Source organism: Bos javanicus, chromosome 5 (genome assembly GCF_032452875.1).
Source record: "Bos javanicus breed banteng chromosome 5, ARS-OSU_banteng_1.0, whole genome shotgun sequence".
NCBI classification, from domain to species: domain Eukaryota; kingdom Metazoa; phylum Chordata; class Mammalia; order Artiodactyla; family Bovidae; genus Bos; species Bos javanicus.
In genome coordinates, this window is record NC_083872.1 from 49,030,363 (window position 1) to 49,053,972 (window position 23,610).

At 40.8% G+C, this 23,610-nt stretch overlaps 1 protein-coding gene across 1 annotated transcript in view; it reads right to left on the bottom strand.

The window, feature by feature from the left end:
- LEMD3 (LEM domain containing 3) overlaps positions 1-17,487 on the bottom strand; it is a 74,346-nt gene extending 56,859 nt beyond the window's left edge. The window contains exon 1 of the mRNA XM_061416585.1: positions 15,913-17,487. Coding sequence (XP_061272569.1) covers positions 15,913-17,440 — 1,528 coding nt within the window. The 5' untranslated portion in view covers positions 17,441-17,487. The remainder of the gene's footprint in view (positions 1-15,912) is intronic.
- Between the last annotated feature and the right edge of the window lie 6,123 nt (positions 17,488-23,610).

Consider the following 23,610-nt stretch of genomic DNA (forward strand, 5'->3'; position numbering starts at 1 on the left):
GAGAAATATCAATAACCTCGGATGTGCAGATGACACCACCCTATGGCAGAAAGCAAAGAACTAAAGAGGCTCTTGATGAAAGTGAAAGAGGAGTGTGGAAAAAAGCTGGCTTAAAACTCAACATTCAGAAAACTAAGATCATGGCATCTGGTCCCATCACTTCATGGCAAGTAGGTGGGAAAACAATGGAAACAGTGACAAACTTTATTTTCTTGGGCTCCAAAGTCACTGCAGATGGTGACTGCAGCCATGAAATTAAAAGATGCGTGCTCCCTGGAAGAAAAGTTATGAAAAACCTAGACAGCATATTAAAAAGCAGAGACATTATTTTGCCAATAAAGGTCCATCTAGTCAAAGCTATGGTTTTTCCAGTAGTTATGTACGGATGTGAGAGTTGGACCATAAAGAAAGCTGAATGCCGAAGAATTGGTGCTTTGAACTGTGATGTTAGAGAAGACTCTTGAGAGTCCCTTGGACTGCAAGGAGATCCAACCAGTCCATCCAAAAGGAAATCAGTTCTGAATATTCACTGGAAGGACTGATGGTGACACTGAAACTCCAATACTTTGGCCATCTGATGTGAAGAACTGACTCATTGGAAAAGACCCTGACGCTGGGAAAGGCGGTAGGAGAAGGGACAAAACAGGATGAGATGGCTGGATGGCATCACTGACTTGATGGACATGAGTTAGAGCAAGCTTAGGGAGTTGTTGATGGACAGGAAAGCCTGGCGTGCTGCAGTCCATGGGGTCACAAAGAGTTGGACACAACTGAATGACTGAACTGACTGACTGAAATCTTTCTCAAACTAAAGTACTAAAACCTATAAATTTTTTTTTTACCACAACAAAAGTTTTATTAGTTATTTCTATTTTCATTTTTCTCAACAGTAGCTGACTTTTTCCTTATCTCCCAAAACAGTCATGTGCCAGAATCAAAATGTCATTTTTTCCTCCTACATGTCTAGTTTGAAGAGCTATACAAAGCAGTTTACAACAGGAAATGGTGAAAAGAATATAAAGAATATTCCCCAAACGAAATATAAGGAAGAATTTAGGGGATACCGATTCCATTTTAGGTTAAACTAAAATGATCTGTATTTATACTTTAAAATAAGGATTAATTAAATCAAGTCACTGCAGTGAATCAAAAATGACTGAGCAGTGGAAGAACTGAATCTCACTCACCAACCTGCCTTAGGCAAGTGACTATGCTTTACAACAGTGCAATACAGTGAAAAGGACGAGGATTTTAGGGTCAGACTTGGTTTTAAATCCCTGCTGTCCTACATGTTTGACCCTAGACTTTAAATTAATATCTCTTATACCTCATTGTATTTACAAAATGAGACAGCAAAGCTACATCATGAAGTTATTATAAAGATTAAGTGAAAATATTATAGACAACACAATGTAAGGCACATTATTAAGATTCAAAAATTAGCAGTTGTGAGATCTTATTATACCAATATAACTCCGTAACTCAGGGCAGTCTAGACCTGTGCTATTCTACATAGTAGCCACTTGCCACCTGTGCGACTGACCACTTGAAATTTAGCTAGTCTGAACTGAGAGAGTCTTTGAGTATAAAATCAGCTATTAGTGCCATACATTCTTATATAGAAAGAATGCAAAATATCTAATTTTTAAACTGATTACATTGAAATGATAATATTCTAGATTACCAGATTAAGTAAACCTGTCTTACATCTTAATGTTGCTACTAGAAAAACTAAAATTACATATGGCTTAAAATTACATAATGGCTTATACTACGTTTCTGAGACAGTTCTGGTCTAAAACCATATCTCTGATACAATTTCAAATGCAAAATGGGATGAAAATTTCATTATGTTCTACATATGAACTAACTAGGAGACCAAAGATCCTAATGCACTTTAAATTCCTTATTAAATCAGCATGATGTTGTTTATCAAATTTTATTATTTTATACCCCCCAATCTCTTCATTACTCCCTGTTCAATCTACTGCCTATTCATAGGGGCACACCTCATCTTTACACTTTAGCAGTAACAGTACTCACGGTATCCTATCTTACAAACTAGCTGAAGAACAGCATGTGACAGGCCATTCTTCCCTACCAGCTCCAAGTACTGTCTGTTCTTCAGATAATGTTAACAGAAGCTTACTTTGCTGCTAAGTCGCTTCAGTTGTGTCCAACTCTGTGCAACCCCATAGACAGCATCCCATCAGGCTCCCCCGTCCCTGGGATGCTCCAGGCAAGAACACTGGAGTGGGTTGCCATTTCCTTCTCCAATGCATGAAAGTGAAAACTGAAAGTGAAGTCGCTCAGTTGTGTCCGACTCTTAGCGACCCCATGGACTGCAGCCTTCCAGGCTCCTCCGTCCATGGGATTTTCCAGGCAAGAGCACTGGAGTGGAGTGACACTGCCTTCTCCGAAGCTTACTCTAAGACCCATCTATACTTCTAAGAGATGTTTTTCTGTTTCAAATTCACTACTATATTTTGGATTAAAGCAATGTATCCCATCTTTCCTATCAGCAAATCTAACGGTCAAGGAGGCTAAAATCTAATTTCAAACTGTTTCATAACCTATTAAATTAATATAACTGTAAAGATAAGGGGCTTCCCTGATGGTGGCAGAAAGCAAAGAGGAACTAAAGAGCCTCTTGAAGAGGATGAAGGAGGAGAGTGAAAAAGCTGGCTTAAAACTCAACATTCAAAAAAAAAAGATCATGCCATCCAGTCCAATCACTTCATGGCAAATAGATGGGGAAAAAGTGTAAACAGTGACAGATTTTATTTTCTTGGGCTCCAAAATCACTGCAGACAGTTGACTGAGGCCACAAAAGACGCTTGTTCCTTGGAAGAAAATCTATGACCAATCTAGACAGCATATTAAAAAGCAGAGACATCACTTTGCCGAAAAAGGTATGTATATTCAAAGCTATGGTTTTTACAGTAGCCATTTATGGATTTGAGAGTTGATGCTTTCAAACTGTGGTGTTGGAGAAGGCTCATGAGAGTCCTTTGTACAGCAGGGAGATCAAATCAGTCAATCCTAAAGGAAATCAACCCCGAATATTCACTGGAAGGACTGATGCTAAAGCTCCAATACTTTAGTTACTTGATGTAAAGAGCCGACTCATTGGAAAAGACCCTGATGTTTGGAAAGACTGAAGGCAAAAGGAGAAGAGGGCGACAGAATGAGATGGTTGAATGGCATCAATGACTCAATGGACATAAGTCTGAGCAAACTTTGGGAGATAGTGAAGGACAGGGAAGCCTGGCGTGCTGCAGTTCATGGAGTCGCAAAGAGTCCCATGTGACTTGGCGATGGAACAACAAAGGTAAGAAAATTCTTTTTCAGCACCTAGAAATAAGGCACTAATTAGGTAATAGAAAAAGATGACTCCTTTTATCTACTTGGACAGTTTGAGAGACAGCTTAAAAAATTCTGATAGGTGCTATAAATTTAACCAACTCTTCTATTACTTATTAACATCATAATGGGAGAAGGCAATGGCACCCCACTCCAGTACTCTTGCCTGGAAAATCCCAGGGATGGAGGAGCCTGGTGGGTTTCAGTCCATGGAGTCGCTAAGAGTTGGACTTCACTTTCACGCATTGGAGAAGGAAATGGCAACCCCCTCCAGCGTTCTTGCCTGGAGAATCCCAGGGATGGCAGAGCCTGGTCAGCTGCCGTCTATGGGGTCACACAGAGTCGGAAACGACTGAAGCAACTTAGCAGTAGCAGGACATGTCATAGTGCTGAACACATGCTGCTTAAACTACTATTGTTGGGAAATTCTAACTTATGACATGAAAAATAGCAGGAGAGGGTGGGACAGATTAAGAAAGTAGTGTGGACATATACAGACTGCCATGTGTAAAATCGATGGCTAGCAGGAAGCTGCTATATAACACAGGAAGCCCAGCCTGGCACTCTGTGACGATCTCAAGGGGTGGGATGAGGGCTCAAAATCTTCCTTGAGATACAGACATACACGCAGAGTTATGACTGATTCGCGTTGTTATATGGAGGAAACCAATAAAACACTGTAAAGCAATTATCCTCCAATTAAAAAAATAAAGGATAACATAGTTATACATCACTTCTAATTTCTAGAAAGCATTTCCACAAACATCACGTCGGTGCCCTACAAAAGTCATGGCTGTAAGTAAAGTTGATTTTACTATCCCCTCATTTGACAGATGCAAAAATCAAGGCCCAGAGGTTACGAGTGACTTACCTGCCCCAATAAAGTTATTATGTGAGAAAAGATACATTAAGAAAATCTACTGCTTCCCAGTGGCTAAGATTGTGGACTCTTAAGTCAGATCATGGGTTCAAATGCTGGCTTGAAAACTTAGTTGGTGGTGGGATCTTAACACAAGGCAAATCTAACCATTTTCCCTCTGTATTTCAATTTCCCCATGGAGATAAATATTAATAGCTCCCTTCATGTAAATTAAGATAAACTGCTTGAATACAGAAAGTTCTTAGTAAACACTTTTATCATGTAAGGCTTTACAATCCAAATGAAGGGAGATTTAAAGATGACATTTAAAAAAAACAAAACTTTTGTTGTAAGAATACTTCTAGAACATCTTGAACCACAGTCGTAAACGTTTCAAGTTGGTAACATTTTCATTTTGGATAAATTCATTCTTCTTATCTCTTTCTCTTTTACTTTTAACATTTTTTTTTAATTGGAAGATAATCACTTTACGACATTGTTTCCACCGCATAATAAAACGTGAACCAGCCCTAACTATACACATATCCCCTCCTTGATCCTCCCTTCCACTCCCCCAATCCCACCCCTCCAGGTCATCAGAGTACCAGGCCTAGCTCCCTGTGCTATTCAGCAACTTCTTACAAGCTATACACTTTATTACTTCTAAAGTCCTGTAAGAAATGAAACTATTTCTTTTGTGGTAAACTTTATCACAGGGAGTATTCAAATTTGCAGAAAATAAGTTTTAAAGTCATCTTTTCCAAGTTACAATATACAAATCTGAAACAATGATGCACTAGGTAGTACATAAATTTAGGAGAGAGAAGATACTGCAAGGGGAGAAGAGGAAGGTGGTGTGTTGGGAAAATGGATCACTCCTACAGTTCTACAAAGCATATACTCATCCTCTAGAATCACATCTGTTCAGTTCAGTTCAGTTCAGTCACTCAGTCGTGTCCGACTCTTTGCGACCCCATGAATTGCAGCACACCAGGCCTCCCTGTCCATCACCAACTCCCGAGTTCACTCAGACTCACATCCATCGAGTCAGTGATGCCATCCAGCCATCTCATCCTCTGTCGTCCCCTTCTCCTCCTGCCCCCAATCCCTCCCAGTATCAGAGTCTTTTCCAATGGGTCAACTCTTCGCATGAGGTGGCCAAAGTACTGGAGTTTCAGCTTTAGCATCATTCCTTCCAAAGAACACCCAGGACTGATCTCCTTTAGAATGGACTGGTTGGAGGTGCCCAATAAATAATTTATGAGTGAGTAAATGGATGATTGACTAGGAGAAACAATGTTTCTTCAAGTGAACTAATTCAAGAAAGCAAGCATTTGTGATACCTTAATAGGTATGGCTCATAACCTAAAGCGTCTGTCTACCATGTGGGAGACCCGGGTTTGATCCCTGGGTTGGGAAGATCCCCGGGAGAAGGAAATGGCAGCCCACTCCAGTACTATTGCCTGGAAAACCCCATGGACAGAGGAGCCTGTTAGGCTACAGTCCATGGGGTCGCAAAGAGTCGGACATGACTGAGCGACTCCACTTCCACTTTAATAGGTATCCTTAATCTAGGAAGTCATTACTAAGGCTGAGCAAGGTTCTAAGCCACACCCCAGGTACTAGAAGAAACAGATAGCCTATAAATTTCCCTCTGCCAATTAATTTCAATTACTTTCTTTATATGTAAATTTTAAAAATTATACCTAGGTGAATTCCTACAGAGCAAAAGTTTCCTTTATAAGTACAAAGTGCTTTTTGGAATAGCCACAATTAGCAAATTCCTTTTGTACATATATACATGTAAAAGAGGTCTCAAACTGCAAAATAAAATTGATGTTCCATGTGTTAAAATGCGCATTGCCCCTAAAGGATTTTTTCCCCATTCATGTATATTCAAGACAGGGAAGCAATTTTGTTGGTACATTCTTCATCACTTGTCACTTACTTGCAAAGTTTTACACTCAAGCCTTATTCCTAAATATTAACTTGCCATTTGATATCAATACAGCTATAAAAATGAATGCATAAGTCACTGTGCAAAAACATTCTAAGCAAAAAACTATGGACACAGAGCAGTAACTCTGCTATCAAGACAAAACAATTGGCATAACTTTGAACTCTATGTGTGTGCTCAGTCACTCAGTCATGTCCAAGTCCTTGAGACCCCATGGATTGTGGCCCACCAGGCTCCTCTGTCCATGGGATTTTCCAGGCAAGAATACTGGAGTGGGTTGCCATTTCCTCTATCTGAACCCAGAGATGGAACTTGCTCTGCTCCATCTCCTGTATTGGCAGGGTGGTTCTTTACCACTGAGCCACCTGGGAAGCCTCCTTAAAATCTATACCTCTAGAATAAAGAAAAACAATTAAGACCTTGTAAAAGTAATAATGATGGTTTCTATAAGATAGACTTGTTACTTTATTTTCAGATATTTCTACCTGTTGGTATAAATTTTTATAATCCTTTTAAAAAGGTAATTCCTTAGAAATGTATTTTCAAAAGAATAAGATAAAACATGTAAAACCTAACCATAAAAATGTTCGATAAAAACTAAAACCTAAACACTTCCCCCTTAAAAACTACTTTTCAGAGTGACGTTAATGAAGAATATTAATTAGATCAAGTTTTGTTTTGTTTTTTAAACTACCACTTGTGAGATTCAGGTTAAAACATACATTCTTAAAACAGCAAAATCCAAATACACTGCTACCAGTTCACTTTAAAATCTGTTAAAAATAAATTCTGAGTATGAAAGTCAAAGTCTAAAGCTATGAGACAATAACTGTTTTAATAATTTATACAATTAGTATGGGCTTGGTTCCCAAATTAAATAGTTGCAATTCTGCATGTATACTTAATACAGGATAAGAATAAAGATACACGATTAGTAATATACTTTTCATAAAGAAGCTACTATTACTTGCCTACCAAATATTTTAAAGATTACTTCAGTTTTAAACTCTTATAAACTAGATAAATATCTCTTTGCACTGATGTTATAACCTCTTTGGTCAAAGGTTCCTTTCACTTAAATAAAATACTTCTCAGCAAGAAGTTATTTTAAGACTTCATAACTCTACTGAGAAATAATGAAAATATCTAATTTTTTAAAAATCCCGGAAATTCTAGAATGCTTCATTCTCACTGAAATAAATTATAAGCATAGGAAAATACATACAAAGCTCTTTTAAAAGGTGCAAATGAGAGAACAAATGTATTATACTTAAAAGATTTTTACATCTTGAAAATGAACAATGGAAAACTTAAGTTTTAAAGTGGTAATACAAATCAGAGGACCACTTTCCCCACCACTTTTGAAACTAGGTCAATCTTTCAAGAATTAGAAATAGTATCATATACTTATGGTTTTATATATTATGTAACTTGTATTATATTGCAGCAGACTGCCCTCCTTATACATCAGTGAATTGATTAATCTAAAATCTAAGGAAGGATAAATGGTTCCACACCATTCCTAAATGTCAAGTGAGTAAAAATTTGTAATTTCTTGTCCTAACGAAGTTTCACAGATTACCCTTGGCACTCTAGGATTTCACGTATTAAGCTGCTTCACCTATCCACATCTTTGATAATTGTCTAGATAAAAACAATAGTAGAGGACATATACAGAGCCTTTATGTACTTACACACATTAAAAGGCAATCTAGCAGAGTGGTTAAGGGCCACTATCTGGGTCTAAACACTGCCTCTGCACTCATGACCCCAGGAAAATTACATAACTTCTGTGTCTCAGTTTCCCTATGGACAAAATCAGATAAATACCTGCATCATGAAGATTACATAACAATTATAATTGTTTAGGTTCAGTGCCTGGCACAAAGTGCTACATTAAGGATTAGCTATTATTATTACTATGTGTCATGTACTGAGCCAAGTACTTTACAGGCATTATTTCATTTAATTCTCACAAATCTATTTTACAGGTGAGAAAATTGAGGTTTAAAGTGGTTCAGCAACTTGCCTTCATTAAAAAAGCTAACAAGAGGAAAGGCCCAAATTCAAACCCAGGTTTCTTTCTTAATGATCCAAGCCCTGATATTTATGCCAGTGTTTCAAACTAGACTCCATGAATATATTCATAGGGAATTTACAAGTTTTCTGATGATTTGTATTTTAAATTATGCTAGAGATAATTTTCAGATAAAAGACATTTTATACAGTAGATTTTAATTTCTCAAATCATCAAACTGAGGTATACAAACCTCTGGTTTTCCCATGAATGTTCTTGGAAGTTTAAGAATTTTTTTCTTACAAAGTGGTCAACTTTTAAAAACTTCAAGCTCACTCAGCTTTCATTCTTCAAGACTGAGAGCAACAAATAATTTTCAAAATTCTTTATACCTATTTTATTACAGATACAAAGTTTTAGATATTTTGGCTAGTCAAACTGCTCAAAAAAGTAAAAATATAATTTAAAAAAACTACGGTACCCTTTGTAGCACTTGATTTTGTCTTGAAAAAGAAAAACCCATATTAAAAAAAAAGAAACAAATATTAAAAAGTTATCTATTCCTTTAATAAACAGCACTTTACTTTCACATTATGTACCACTCTCTCATCTTTATTCCAATTGTGTAACTACAATAGCCTACTGGTTATTTCCACTTGAATAACTCAAAAAATAAGCTTCAAATAAACTAGTTTTCTCTATGCCACCTTTCCCCCCCAAAATCCCTTTTCAGCATCTCTAATCCCCATCAAGACTGTATATTGTCACCCTGCTTATTTAACTTATATGCAGAGTACATCATGAGAAACGCTGGGCTGGAAGAAGCACAAGCTGGAATCAAGATTGCCAGGAGAAATACCAATAACCTCAGATATGCAGATGACACCACCCTTATGGCAGAAAGTGAAGAGGAACTCAAAAGCCTCTTGATGAAAGTGAAAGTGGAGAGTGAAAAAGTTGGCTTAAAGCTCAACATTCAGAAAACGAAGATCATGGCATCTGGTCCTATCACTTCAAGGCAAACAGATGGGGAAACAGTGGCTAACTTTATTTTGGGGGGCTCCAAAATCACTGCAGATGGTGAGTGTGGCCATGAAATTAAGACACTTACTCCTTGGAAGGAAAGTTATGACCAACCTAGACAGCATATTCAAAAGCAGAGACATTACTTTGCTAACAAAGGTCTGTCTAGTCAAGGCTATGGTTTTTCCAGTGGTCATGTATGGATGTGAGAGTTGGACTGTGAAGAAGGCTGAGCACCGAAGAATTGATGCCTTTGAACTGTGGTGTTGGAGAAGACTCTTGAGAGTTCCTTGGACTGCAAGGAGATCCAACCAGTCCATTCTAAAGGAGATCAGTCCTGGGTGATCTTTGGAAGGACTCATGCTAAAGCTGAAACTCCAATACCTTGGCCACCTCGTGTGAAGAGTTGACTCATTGGAAAAGACCCTGATGCCAGGAGGGATTGGGGGCAGGAGGAGAAGGGGATGACGGAGGATGAGATGGCTGGATGGCATCAGCAACTCGATGCACATGAGTTTGAGTGAACTCCGGGAGTTGGTGATAGACAGGGAGGCCTGGCATGCTGCAATTCATGGGGTCGCAAAGTCGGACACGACTGAGCGACTGAACTGAACTGAATCCCCGTCAATGGTATTACTGTTCTTTCAGTCATCCAGGCTCATGACCCTGTGGTCAAGCGAGAGAGGAGGGATTCAAACACAGAACTGAGTGAAAAGCCTATACCAGTGTACTCAATTCCTCCTGTAGAAACATTATCTCAAGGAGCTGTAATCTATGTGGCACAGTGGGCATACACAATTATAAACGCTGAAATAAATGATATGAAGAATGGGAAAGATCTTATTTGAGCAGCAAATGATGAGCCAAACTCCAGGATAAGGAGGATAAGGAGTCAAGAGTAGACAGAGGTGAGAAATTAGAAAGTTCCAGTTTTCCAGAAAGTAAAGTGTGGTAAGAGGGACTATTAGGAAATGAAGTAAGAAAAAGCAGGAATACTTAGATCATGAACAGTTTAGCCAAGGAGTTTAGATTTCATCTAATGAGTAAGGGAAAGCCACTGAGTAATTTTAAGCATGAATGAAATATTACTTTTTAGAAATAATCCTCTGGCACTGAAAAGTTGACTGGAAAAGCTACAGTCCAGAAGCATAGACAACTATTAGGAAACTGCTAGAACAGTTCAGGCAAGACAGTGGGGAATGAGGAGAAAGAGACTGATTCAAAACATAGGTAGGAGGTAGAACTTCAGGATTTGGTAACAAGTTAGACGGTGATTTGAGTTTGGAAGCGAGATGGAGGAAAGGAAGGAATGGAGGCAAATTTAAGATTTTTAGCTTTAAGTTCTGGGTGGATGGAAATGCATCATGTTATTAAATACAAATGTTAACTAAAACAGGGAACAAAGCAGGAGAAACAAAGTAAAAGAATGAAAGCTGACAAGGACAGATGCTGTTGTTATTTCTGGTACATCCAGAAAAAACTCTCTAATAAATGACTAAGTCAAGAACCCAGAAGAGAGAAATTTAAGGCAAAAAATATAAAATTGGGAGGTATTAGCCAGGAGAAACTAGGCAAACTGCACAAGAATAAGACCACCAATATTTAAAATATAGGCAGACAAATAAATGAAAAGTAGGAAAGAGTGGTGTTACAGAAGTTTGGGAAGGAGACAGTTTCATGAAAAGTGAATTGTCGATGTACTGAATGTATCAAAGAGGTGAACTTTAAACCTTTTGGATTTGACAACTGAGTAACTGAGGCAAACAGTGAGGTTACAGAGGGAATGGAGGGTAAAGAAAGCTAAACTAGGACTTCTTTGTGGCACAGAGAATGAGAATCAGTCTGCGGACGCAGGGGACACAGGTTCGATCTCTGGTCTGGGAGGATTCCACAAACACAGAGCAATTAAGCCCACGAGATGTAATTACTGAGCCTGTGCGCTGCAACCACTGAAGCCCATACACCCTAGGAACAGTGCTCCACAAGAGAAGCCACTGCGATGAGCAACCCTGATCGCTGCAACTCGAAGAAGATGCCATAGCAGCAAAGACCTAGCATGGTCAAAAATACATAAATAATTTTTTTTTAAAGTTTACAAATAATAAATGCTGAAGAGGGTGTGAAGCGAAAAAAAAAAAAAAAACACTAGATGGAGGCTGAGTGAATGGTAGGGGAGGAAAGAGACATTAATCTTGGCTGAGAAGGAGTAAGAGCTAGAGAACAGGGTTAAATAGCATTTTCAGGATGGCAGAGATTTTAGCATTTTTATAGGATTAGATGGAAAAGGAAACGGCAACCCACTCAGTCTTCTTGCCTGAGAAATCCCAAGGACAGAAAAGCCTAGCGGGCTACAGTTCATGGGGTCGCAAAAGAGATGGACACAATATGGTGACTAAGCAGCAGCAAAGGGTTAGAAAGGGACAAGTGAAGTGTGAGATTTTTAAATTATGGCTTTGTACTTAAGCTTACTATAAGGAAAGTTAACCATGATACATTATTAAGTGAAAAAATAAGCTGAAGAATATGTACAGTATGATGTCACTTCTATGGCCTTCAAGTTACTATCATTACTCTCACGTTAGCAACTATCACTAACTGAAATTATCATTTGTTCACGTGTCCATCTCCCCAACCCCGCTAGAATGTAAACTCTATGAGAGGAGAGATTTCATCTGCCTTGTTCTCCACATATCCCTGCAGCTTCAAATATTGTTTGGCACATAACAGGTACTCTACTGTTCAATGAAAATGTCTGTGCGCACACACTCATGTACATATGTATGCATATATTGATATTTACATGCAAAGCATTAAGAAAGTTCTAATTTATTATTTGAATTTATGCCAGGGTTGAGTGTGAGACTAGGGGGTGAGGCATACAATACTGATTCATTTTTTGCTTCATAGATCTCAGTTCAAATTTTCTACGAAAATCATGTCTCTTGTAACTGAAAAACAACTTTTAAATAATGATTGTATGAGCCTAAGAAAGTTAATCTATTCTGCCTTTCTATTTTCTTTTGGTGGGTTGTCATGATCTAATGTGACTTCAAGCTGATCCTTGAGTTGTTTTGGTAAGGCAGTTCAAAATCAGAATCTTAAAACTTAGAGCTAGAAAGAACATAGACATTATCTAAGGCAACCCCCAAATTTTACATATGAGAAAGCAGAGACTCAGAGTAACTTAATTACTAAATCTAGGGTACTGATAAGTTTTTAAAGAAAAGGGCTAATCTACTATATGTTATACATAATTTAAAAGATAAGTAATAAAAGCTCGCTAAAGCTTCCTCTCACATTTAACGTACAATCTTCTGGTAAAATTATTACTCAAAGTAAACTATTTCCATAAGCACACAGGTTGATCAACGAAACCTACAGTTAAGCACTGACTAACCATTATACTGTGACAAAGGATTCAGAATACATAAATATAGGGAGTGAAGTTACTCACCGTTAGGTGTGCACGCTAACTGAACTAACAGGCACCTTCTTTCTACCAGGATATACAGTAGGTCAAGTATATAATACATTTAAGGATTCATCACATTTTGACTCAAATTTCTATATCAATATCTATAATATGTATTTCACAGAATTCAATAAAAATTAAATGTTGAATAGGCAAGAAATACTCTAGTAAATATAAAAAAAATGACAACCATTTCTCTTCACATATATACTGTAGTTTACCAGGAATACAACTGCTGTCCAAACTTTTGAATATCACTTTACATTTGTTTACAAACTGTGTCATTTGATCCTCACAACTGTGACATACAGCATAAACTGTTTTTCCCATTTAATATGTAAGAAAACAAGGCTCAGGGTTAACTTGATTAAGGTCATTTTGACAAGTCCTAAGACCTGGATTCTCTGTCTCTTAGCTACTGTTCTTTCCACCCCCCAGGCTACCTTACATTTACCACTTATTAAAGTGCAAACTACTTTATAATTTCCTTCCTTCCACACTGGTGAAAGTGATTGGCGGTTACCTAAGCCCTAGCAATCCTATCCCTTTCTAGTCCATTTAAAATTTTCGTGCCTAAGAAAATATTAGTCGTTCATCTTAACAGTGACAAGAAAGATGTGTAAGTCACCTTAGTTGAGAATTGTGCACCTTTCATACAGTAATTCTGTATGAAATCCTACCAAGTATTCAATTATTTTCTTAATCCTAATAAAAGTATCCTCTAATTTAGAAAGCTTTCTATAAATAATACCCAAAGTAGGATGGGCATAATAGTTGAAAAAAAATCTGAAACCAAATCTTAGTCCTGTCACTCACTAGCTGTTTAACTGTGGGTACATTTCTTAGCTTCTTTGAGTCTCACTGTCCTCACCTATAAAGTGAGGATGACACCATCTGCCTCTGTGTTTGCTGGGCAGATTCAGCAATAATACTTGCAAACCCTTTATTTCTTAAAAAAGGGCCAGTTCACAGAACAGACCAGTTCCATTGCAGAAACAAGCATGCAGATAGGTACTGCTCATAGGTAATGTCATTTATGTGAATTTCACTAGTGTAACTTCTAGATAACTAGACTTTATTTCTTGTCTCTCTCTGTAATATCTGGGGTAGGACTCTATATATATATCCCTCTTGCTTCCAGGGCACCTTAACGTGAGTGCTGGATTTCAGTCCTCTTCTAATCCCTCTATAGTTAAGGACTATCATAATCTATTATTTGACTATCTTAGAATTGACTATATCCAAACAGAGGCTTACACTATTTTCACTACACTCTTTAAGTCTGCTAACTGCATCTTTTGACTATTTTGAAATAAAACTAATTATTTTGAACTAGGAAGTCAATTTCATAAATACAAACCATGACAGTGAATTCATGTTGAGTGAAAAGGGTAGAAAGTTTCAGGGGGTGGGGTACAGGGGAGAAGGACCTAACATTGAGAACCTACCTATTCAGCAGTACATCTTTCTAAATGTACTGCTGAATCTAACAAAATGTTACCTTTTGTAGTATTATGTGTGATGCTGCTGCTGCTGCTGCTAAGTCGCTTCAGTCGTGTCCAACTCTGTGCGACCCCATAGATGGAAGCCCACAAGGCTCCCCTGTCCCTGGGATTCTCCAGGCAAGAACACTGGAGTGGGTTGCCATTTCCTTCTCCAATGCATGAAAGTGAAAACTGAAATTGAAGTCACTCAGTTGTGTCTGACTCTTAGCGCCCCCATGGACTGCAGTCCACCAGGCTCCTCTGTCTATGGGATTTTCCAGCCAAGAGTACTGGAGTGGGTTGCCACTGCCTTCTCCGAAGTATACATGTAGATATCTCTAATTTCTTTAAAGTACATCTAAAGTACATCTTACTAAATTTACTTTCTTTTAATCTTCCCAGGCATCATTCTTATCCAGATTAGCATCATTTTACAGATTATGTCAGGGAAGCTCACACTCTAGCTCACTCCCCCTTGCTCAAATCAAGGCCTTTCCTCCTCTTCTTGTAACCTCTGCCCAGAATGCTCTCCTGTCTAATACAAGGCTGTCGTCTTGTCCTGCTTCAGGTCTCATTTCACAAAGTTCCCACCATCACCATGTCTACAGTAGTGGTGTAGTCGCTAAGCTGTGTCGGACTCTTGCGATCCCGAAGACTGTAGCCTGTCAGGCTCCTCTGTCCATGGGATTCTCCAGGCAAGAATACTGGAGTGGGTTGCCATTTCCTTCTCCAGGGGATCTTCCTGACCCAGGAATCGAACCCATGTCTCCTGCATTGCAGGCAGATTATTTACCAACTGAGCTATGAGGGAAGCCCTATATAGTAGAGCCCTGTCTACAGTACAGTACACCAATTACACCATCCTTATATCCTTCACAGAACATAAAGTGATCAGTATTCATCTTCTTCCTGTGTTGAAGGGCAGGGACACCTTGACTTAACCACTGCTGTATCCTGAGTGCTCAATACAGATGATGCTGGCTTAATGAATGAGTGAATGTGAGTGCCCACAGCCATTCAGCAAAGCAAAAGGCAGGGCCTGGAGACCAATCCAAATTAAGGTGACTGCAAACCCCTGCACTGCCATTCCACTACTTTTTTCCACTGGTGGAAGTGGAGCTGCTCTGGGCTGGGAAATCAATCAGTTTAGAAGCATGCCTTCTGACTTTCTGCATTCATTCACTTTAAAGAAATTAGAGATACCTACACATATACTTAATCCTACAAAATATAACACTGCAATATTACAAAATATTTAACTACAGTTTCAAGAGATCTTACACTGCCTTTCAGAACAACTCAATTTGAAAAAAACAAAAAAACCCACTGCCTTTATGATTCCTGAACAGTCAAAATAACTTCAAATTTTGAGTAACTGGACTGGTATCTCCACATATGGTTACTACTTAAGGCCCAAAGAAAATTTAAGTCACACATTTTTAATGCTCTCTACTAACAGGCTTGCTTATAATATTTTGTTCTTTTAGAAGATGTTTTGAATTCCCCAATACATCATACAGAAAAATTTTAAAACCAGCCACAGGGTTATCATTCTTATCACGATAACCATATTCTTTCTTAAAGAAAGATAACACGAATGCCCTCAATGTGTTGTGTTGCACTATTAAACCATGTGCTTGCAGGTTGAAGTCACCTCGGGTAAAATGCCCAGTGCGGCTAGAGCCGGCCACTAACAGCATTCCCTTTGTTGCCTTCACCACGGGGTTGAATACTTACTGCCGAGTCCTCCATCCTCGGATACTCCTGTCCCTCTCATGCCTAGGTAAGTCAGTCCCAAAATGAGGAAAAATAGGCACGCAGCAGTTAAGAGAAACATGGACAAATAGTGGGCACTGAAACCCCCCGTTGGGGACACCTCCTCCCGTTTAAATTGTTGGAGAAGTTCCTCCTCGGGTTCGGAAAGCTTCGGTTTGTTGTATGTGTTCTTCAGGTAGGTATGATTGGAGCCTGTATGATTGGAGTGATTGATCCTGAGTGAACTCGAGGCGGCCACCGCCGCGCTGGGAGGGAGGCTGTTGGGAAAAATCCTGGGGGAGTCCACGCCGAAGGCCCCGCCGCCGATATGATTATTGGTTTTAAGAAGGGAGCCTGTGGACGAATCCAGGGTTGAGTCCATGTCCGCGAGTGGCGGCGGCAGGAGAGGGGTTAGTTTCTTAGCGTTAACGCGGTATCTAGGAATGGGGCTGGAGTCCAGCGGATCACACCCTCCTCCCTGCTCCGCCGCCGCCGCCGCCGACTCCTCGAGGTTTCGGCTTCTGTCTAGACTCCCGGCGGCCGCCGCCCTGTCATTCATCGCGATTCCTCCCCCTCCCTGAACTGAGGTCTCCAGCCGGCCGCCGGCCGATTTCGCAGGCAGCGGCGAGAGAGGCTTACTGTGGCCCCGCCTGGGCCGATGCCGAGAAAGGGTGTCGTCCTTCAATACCTGTCTGCTGGAGGCCACGTCGTCGTCCTCCTCTTCCTCCGAGTCCGAATAGTTTTCCCGGCAGCTGTAGGGCAGAAGCCGGCTGCCATTCACGGTCCGGCCGGACCACAGCGGCTCCTCGGCCTCCGGGTCCCTGTCCTCGCCGTCTTCCCCCTCCTGCTCCTCGTCGTCCGCCGCCCCATCTCTCCCCGACGGGCTCTGCAGCTCGGGGGCCGCCGGCCTCCTGGCCCCCCACCACGAGTGGGGCTTCCTCCGCTCGGCCGAGTTGCTGTTAGTCACCTCGCTGGCGGCCAGGGGCGCCGACGGCGGTTTGAGCCCGCGATACTGGAGCGGAGCCCGGTCTTTCCTCCCGCCGCCGCCGCCGGCCTGGTCCCGGGGACTGGCCTCCACGTCCGACTCGTCCGAGCTGAAGCCCAGCAGTACTTTGCTGCCAGCCGTGAGGGTGGCCGAGGCGCCCCCAGGCCCTCCCAAGGGGGTCTCCGGACCCGAAGCCGAAACCCGGCCCAGGCCCCCAGGAGTCCGTAAGAAGGAGAGGTCGCCGGAGACCGGCCGGACCCCCATCCCCACGGCCGCCGCCGCTGGTCCGGCGGCGGCGACCGTGGCGGCTGCCGTGTTATTGTTATTACTGTTCCGCGTCTTGGTGCCGCGGCCCCCGGACCGGTGCTGCTGCTGCTCTTCCTCTCGAAGCTTCTTCAGCTTCTTGAGGTAGACCGGGCGGGTGCTCTCCGTCACTGGGCCAGGAGATAGGCCGTAACGGCGGAGCTGAGAGAAAAGCTCCTCATCCGAGAGCTGCTGAGGCGCCGAAGCCGCTGCCGCCGCCATTTTCTCTCCAGGGTGTTTTACAAGCTCCGCGCTACCGGAAGTGACGCGCCGCCCTAGACCCTGAACTAGACCGGGCTGCGTCGCCCTCCCAGCGCCACGGGCGCCTTGGCCAATGGGAGGCACGGGAGGAGCTCACCTGAGCGGGAAAGGGCCACCTGAGCCGCGCGCGGCTTCAGCGGCCGAAAGTTTTTCTGCGCTTGCATCTCGGGGTGTCTCCTTCTCCGTCTGTTCTCCGCCCTGCCCTTCTCAGCGCCTTTCCCGGGAGTTGCCTCTTGCCAAGCCACACCTTGACCTCTTCTTTCCAGGTTCCTGCCACCGGGCAGTAATAATTGAAGGGAAATCTGCCTTGAAGTTCTTGGCATTAATTTTCTTTTCATCCAGATTCCCGCTGCCAAGGGGAGCCTAGAGACTTAAAGAAATCTTGATGGCAAGGTGATTGGCAAATTTCCCTGAGCCCTGGTGCTCTTTTCACTTTGTCTTTCCGCTTGACTCACCAAAAAAAAAAAAAAAAAGTTTCTCTCGCGGCTCATTTTGAGAAGCAGCTCCTCTAATGTTTCAAGGAAAAGATACAGAGTAAACCAGCCCCAATACAGTTTTCTTCAAGAGTAATGCTTATTGATTCCCGAGTTAGTTGTAAGGTATCATCATTTTTTCGCTTTTAAAATCTGATAACCTTGATATAGGTCGTCATTTGGGGAATTGAAAGAGCCAATCACATTATATGACTGAAGAAACAAAAATGTTCCATCTTGCTTATTTTCTTCTTGGAACCTTTCCAACCTATAGTTATTTGTTTATTATTAGTGATTATTTTTATGCATTTGTCTTCCTATTTATTTATTGTCTTGTGCCTTTAAACTGTAGGTTTTATGAACAGAGGAACCTTGCTTCATTCACCCCATTAGTGCCTGAGAGTAGAAATTCAGTAGATACTTGTCAAACTAATTTAATGCATTGCAAAGCTAAGACAGTGTGAGATGAATATTTTCACATGAGCGTAGTGGCAGAAGAGAAGAAACCATACACAGTCAAAAAACGGAATCACTTAAGACCTGGATATCCAACCCTCTCATTTACAGAATAGGAAATGATTCTCAGAGAGATGAGATTTGCCCTGTTTGGTAAAGAACATTTCCCTTTTCCTCTAACCCTGGCAGATTGACACTTCTTGAATACTCAAACCCTAGCACCTGACCTGCCTCTTGAGAAACCTATATGCAGGTCAGGAAGCAACAGTTAGAACTGGACATGGAACAACAAACTGGTTCCAAATAGGAAAAGGAGTACGTCAAGGCTGTATACTTTCACCCTGCTTATTTAACTTATATGCAGAGTACATCATGAGAAACGCTGGGCTGGAAGAAGCACAAGCTGGAATCAAGATTGCTGGGAGAAATATCAATAACCTCAGATATGCAGATGACACCACCCTTGTGGCAGAAAGTGAAGAGGAACTCAAAAGCCTCTTGATGAAAGTGAAAGAGGAGAGTGAAAAAGTTGGCTTAAAGCTCAACATTCAGAAAACGAAGATCATGGCATCCGGTCCCATCACTTCATGGGAAATAGATGGGGAAACAGTGGAAACAGTGTCAGACTTTATTTTTCTGGGCTCCAAAATCACTGCAGATGGTGAGTGCAGCCATGAAATTAAAAGACGCTTACTCCTTGAAAGGAAAGTTATGACCAACCTAGATAGCATATTGAAAAGCAGAGACATTACTTTGCCAGCAAAGGTCCATCTAGTCCAGGCTATGGTTTTTCCAGTGGTCATGTATGGATGTGAGAATGGTACTGTGAAGAAGGCTGAGCACCGAAGAATTGATGCTTTTGAAGTGTAGTGTTGGAGAAGACTCTTGAGAGTCCCTTGGACTGCAAGGAGATCCAACCAGTCCATCCTAAAGATCAGTCCTAGGTGTTCTTTGGAAGGAATGATGCTAAAGCTGAAACTCCAGTACTTTGGCCACCTCATGCAAAGAGTTGACCCATTGGAAAAGACTCTGATGCTGGGAGGGATTGGGGGCAGGAGGAGAAGGGGACGACAGAGGATGAGATGGCTGGATGGCATCACTGACTTGATGGACGTGAGTCTGAGTGAACTCCGGGAGTTGGTGATGGGCAGGGAGGCCTGGCATGCTGCGGTTCATGGGGTTGCAAAGAGTTGGACACGGCTGAGAGACTGAACTGAACTGAACTGAGCAGCTATGTGGCAGCATCTACCACAGTATCTGACACACCATGATATCTTCATCAAATGAATTATTTTGCCCTGTTACATTATACACATCTGAACAGGAAAATATTCGTCAAAAGTATACATACTAGCTTTTTGACATCCTGAATCCAACAGCAGAATAATACTCAGTAATCTATATTTTTTACTTTTGCCATCTCCTCAAAAATACTCTCACATGGACAGGCACTTCCTAGTCATTCATTAGAGGACTTTAAAATCCATAAATGTTCCTGAATTCTATGACTGTTAAGTACTTTAAAGAGGGTTTGACATAGAAAAGTTTAGCCACTTATAATGATAATGACCCAAAATTTATTACCATAATTGTCTGGGTGGGGAATCAAATGATTACAGACATACTAGACCTATGTCTCACAATAGCAGAGTGGTTAAGCTGTGAGTCTGAAGTTAAGCAAAACTGGATATAGACCGAGTCCTGTCACGAACTTTCAACATTTGTTCCACACCCTACTGGCTCTTCAGGTAGGAATCACAGAAATCAGCCTCGGATTTTCAGGAATCTTTAAATATTCTCCTATAAGGATTGTCAGACTATATATATATTTCTGCCTGTGGCTTTGGTCAAATTATTTAATCTTTCTGAGTCATAATTTCTATATTAACAAAAGAGAAATGATAAACCTTCCTCAGAAAGCTATTTTTAGGATTAAATGAAAATATGTCTGCTTAATTCTTAGCACCACACCTAACACAAGGTACACTCATATGTTAGCCAATAATGTACAGCCAAGCATTGTGTGTGTATTTGGTAAGCATGGATTCTGAGACAGAACTCCATGTAACAGCAATTAAAGAAAATACCATCACCAGATGGTCAATATCAAAATCCAATTGATTTTATTCTTTGCAGCCAAAGATGGAGAAGTTCTATACAGTCAGCCAAAACAAGACCAGGAGCTGACTGTAGTTCAGATCATGAATTCCTTATTGCCAAATTAAGACTTAAACTGAAGAAAGTAGGGAAAACCACTAGACCACTCAGGTATGACCTAAATCAAATCCATTATGATTATACAGTGGAAGTGACACATAGTTTCAAGGGATTAGATCTGATAGACAGAGTGCCTAAAGAACTATGAACGGAGGTTCATGACATTATACAGGAGGCAAGGATCAAGACCATCCCCAAGGAAAAGAAATGGCAAAAGGCAAAATGCTTGTCTGAGGAGGCCTCACAAATAGCTGTAAATAAAGAGAAGCAAAAGGCAAAGGAGAAAAGGAAAGGTATACCCATCTGCATGTAGAGTTCCAAAGAATAGCAAGGAGAGATAAGAAAGCCTTCCTTAGCAATCATTGCAAAGAAACAGAGGAAAACAATAAAATGGGAAAGATTAGAGATCTCTTCAAGAAAATTAGAGACACCAAGGGAAAATTTCAAGCAAAGATAGGCACAATAAAGGACAGAAATGGTATGGACCTAATAGAAACAGAAGATATTAAGAAGAGGTGGCAAGCGTACACAGAAAAACTAATCAAAAAAGGTCTTCATGACCCAGATAATCATGATGATGTGATCACCAACCCAGAGCCAGACATCCTGGAATGCCAAGTCAAGTGGGCCTTAGGAAGCATCACTATGAACAAAGCTAGTGCAGGTGATGGAATCCCAGTTGAGCTATTTCAAATCCTGAAAGATGATACTGTGAAAGTGTTGCACTCAATATGCCAGTATATTTGGAAAACTCAGTGGGCACAGGACTGGAAAAGATCAGTGTTCATTCCAATCCCAAAGAAAGGCAATGAGCCAAAGAATGCTCAAACTACCGCACAATTGCACTCATCTCACACACTAGTAAAGTAATGCTTAAAATTCTCTAAGCCAGGCTTCAAGAGTACGTGAACCATGAACTTCCAGATGTTCAAGCTGGATTTAGAAAAGGCAGAGGAACCAGAGGTTGAATTGCCAGCATCCATTGGATCATCAAAAAAGCAAGAGAGTTCCAGAAAAATGTCTATTTCTGCTTTATTGACTATGCCAAAGCCTTTCACTGTGTGGATCACAATAAACTATGGAAAATTCTGAAAGATATGGGAATACCAGACCACCTGACCTGCCTCTTGAGAAACCTGTATGCAGGTCAGGAAGCAACAGTTAGAACTGGACATGGAACAACAGACTGGTTCCAAATTGGTAAGTATACATCAAGGCTGTATTGTTATTTAACTTACATGCAGAGTACATCATGAGAAAAGCTGGGGTGGATGAAGCACAAGCTGGAATCAGGATTGTTGGGAGAAATATCAATAACCTCAGATATGCACACGACACCACACTTATGACAGAAAGCAAAGAAGAACTAAAGAGCCTCTTGATGAAAGTGAAAGAGAAGAGTGAAAAAGCTGGCTTAAAACTCAACATTCTGAAAACTAAGATCATGGCATCTGGTCTCATCACTTCATGGCAAATAGATGGGGAAACAGTGACAGACTTTATTTTGGGGGGCTCCAAAATCACTGCAGGTGGTGACTGCAGCTATGAAATTAAAAGACGCTTGCTCCTTGGAAGAAAAGTTATGACCAACCTAGACAGCATATTAAATAGCAGAAACATTACCTTGCCAACAGAGGTCTGTCTAGTCAAAGCTATGGTTTTTCCAGTAGTCGTGTATGGATGTGAGAATTGGACTGTAAAGAAAGCTGAGCACCGAAGAACTGATGTTTTTGAACTGTTGTGTTGGAGAAGACTGTTGAGAGTCCTTGGACTGCAACGAGATCCAATCAGTCCATCCTAAAGGAGGTCAGTCCTGAATGTTCATTGGAAGGACTGCTGCTGAAGCTGAAACCCGAATACTTTGGCCACCTGATGTGAAGAACGGACTCATTTGAAAAGACCCTGATGCTAGGAAAGATTGAAGGCACAAGGAAAAGGGGACGACAGAGGATGAAATGGTTGGATGGCATCACTGACTCAATGGATGTGAGTTTGAGTGAACTCCGGGAGTTGGCGATGGACAGGTAGGCCTGGCATGCTTCAGTCCATGGGGTTGCAAAGAGTCGGACAGGACTGAGCAACTGAACTGAACTGAATTGAACCACTGCACAGACAGAAATAGAAATGATGAATCTTTGCCCAGGGTGTTAAATAATCACATTAAGTGCTTAAGGAAGACGAAGGAATTTGGCAACCATAGTCCTTAGTCATTTCAGCCCTTGGGGCATAAAGTTTGGAATGATCTAGGAACCAAAGGTCTGGAGTCTCCAAGTTATGTGACATAAGGAAATCTCAGATTCTCAGAACCTCAATTATTTTCTAAAATGTTGATAATATAGTCTATCCTTGGGTACACAAATAATATTTGATAAGTATTTGTTAAGAATAATTAATGAATATTGTATATGAAAATGCTATTCAAATATGTTGTTTGTTTGTTAGGTATTATACCCAGATATTCATAAGAATGAAAACTATGATTGGTATAAACTTTATACTTTACAAAGAGTTTTTATATACATAGTCCCATGGCCTCTACTAGAAACCTTTCCTCCTTCACGATACTGAGGGCATGATTTATTACATGGAACTACTGTGGGGTTATAATTACCCTTTGTTTGAGCAGATCTAAAATTTCTCAGGAGAACCTTCGCTGACTCAGCACTGTCGCTACTCACTTCAACATTCTCCTCATTTACCAATGGTTCTTACTCTTGCTTCCAGATTGGCTAACTTAGCACAGACTCTAAATTAGCAAACTGCACCCACATACTCTACAGGGAGTGCAGTCTCAAACTCACTCCTGCTCTACAGCTTCCAAAATTTTGACTAAAGGAAAATTTATGAAGTATTACAGAAGAATTGATAATCTATCTCTTCCTCTATATATTTTTAGTAGTTTAATATGTTTTAATATGCCTTAAGCCTGCTTGTCAGAGACCAGTGTAGCTTGAGCCACATTACTAACACCGTACTCCCCCTGGT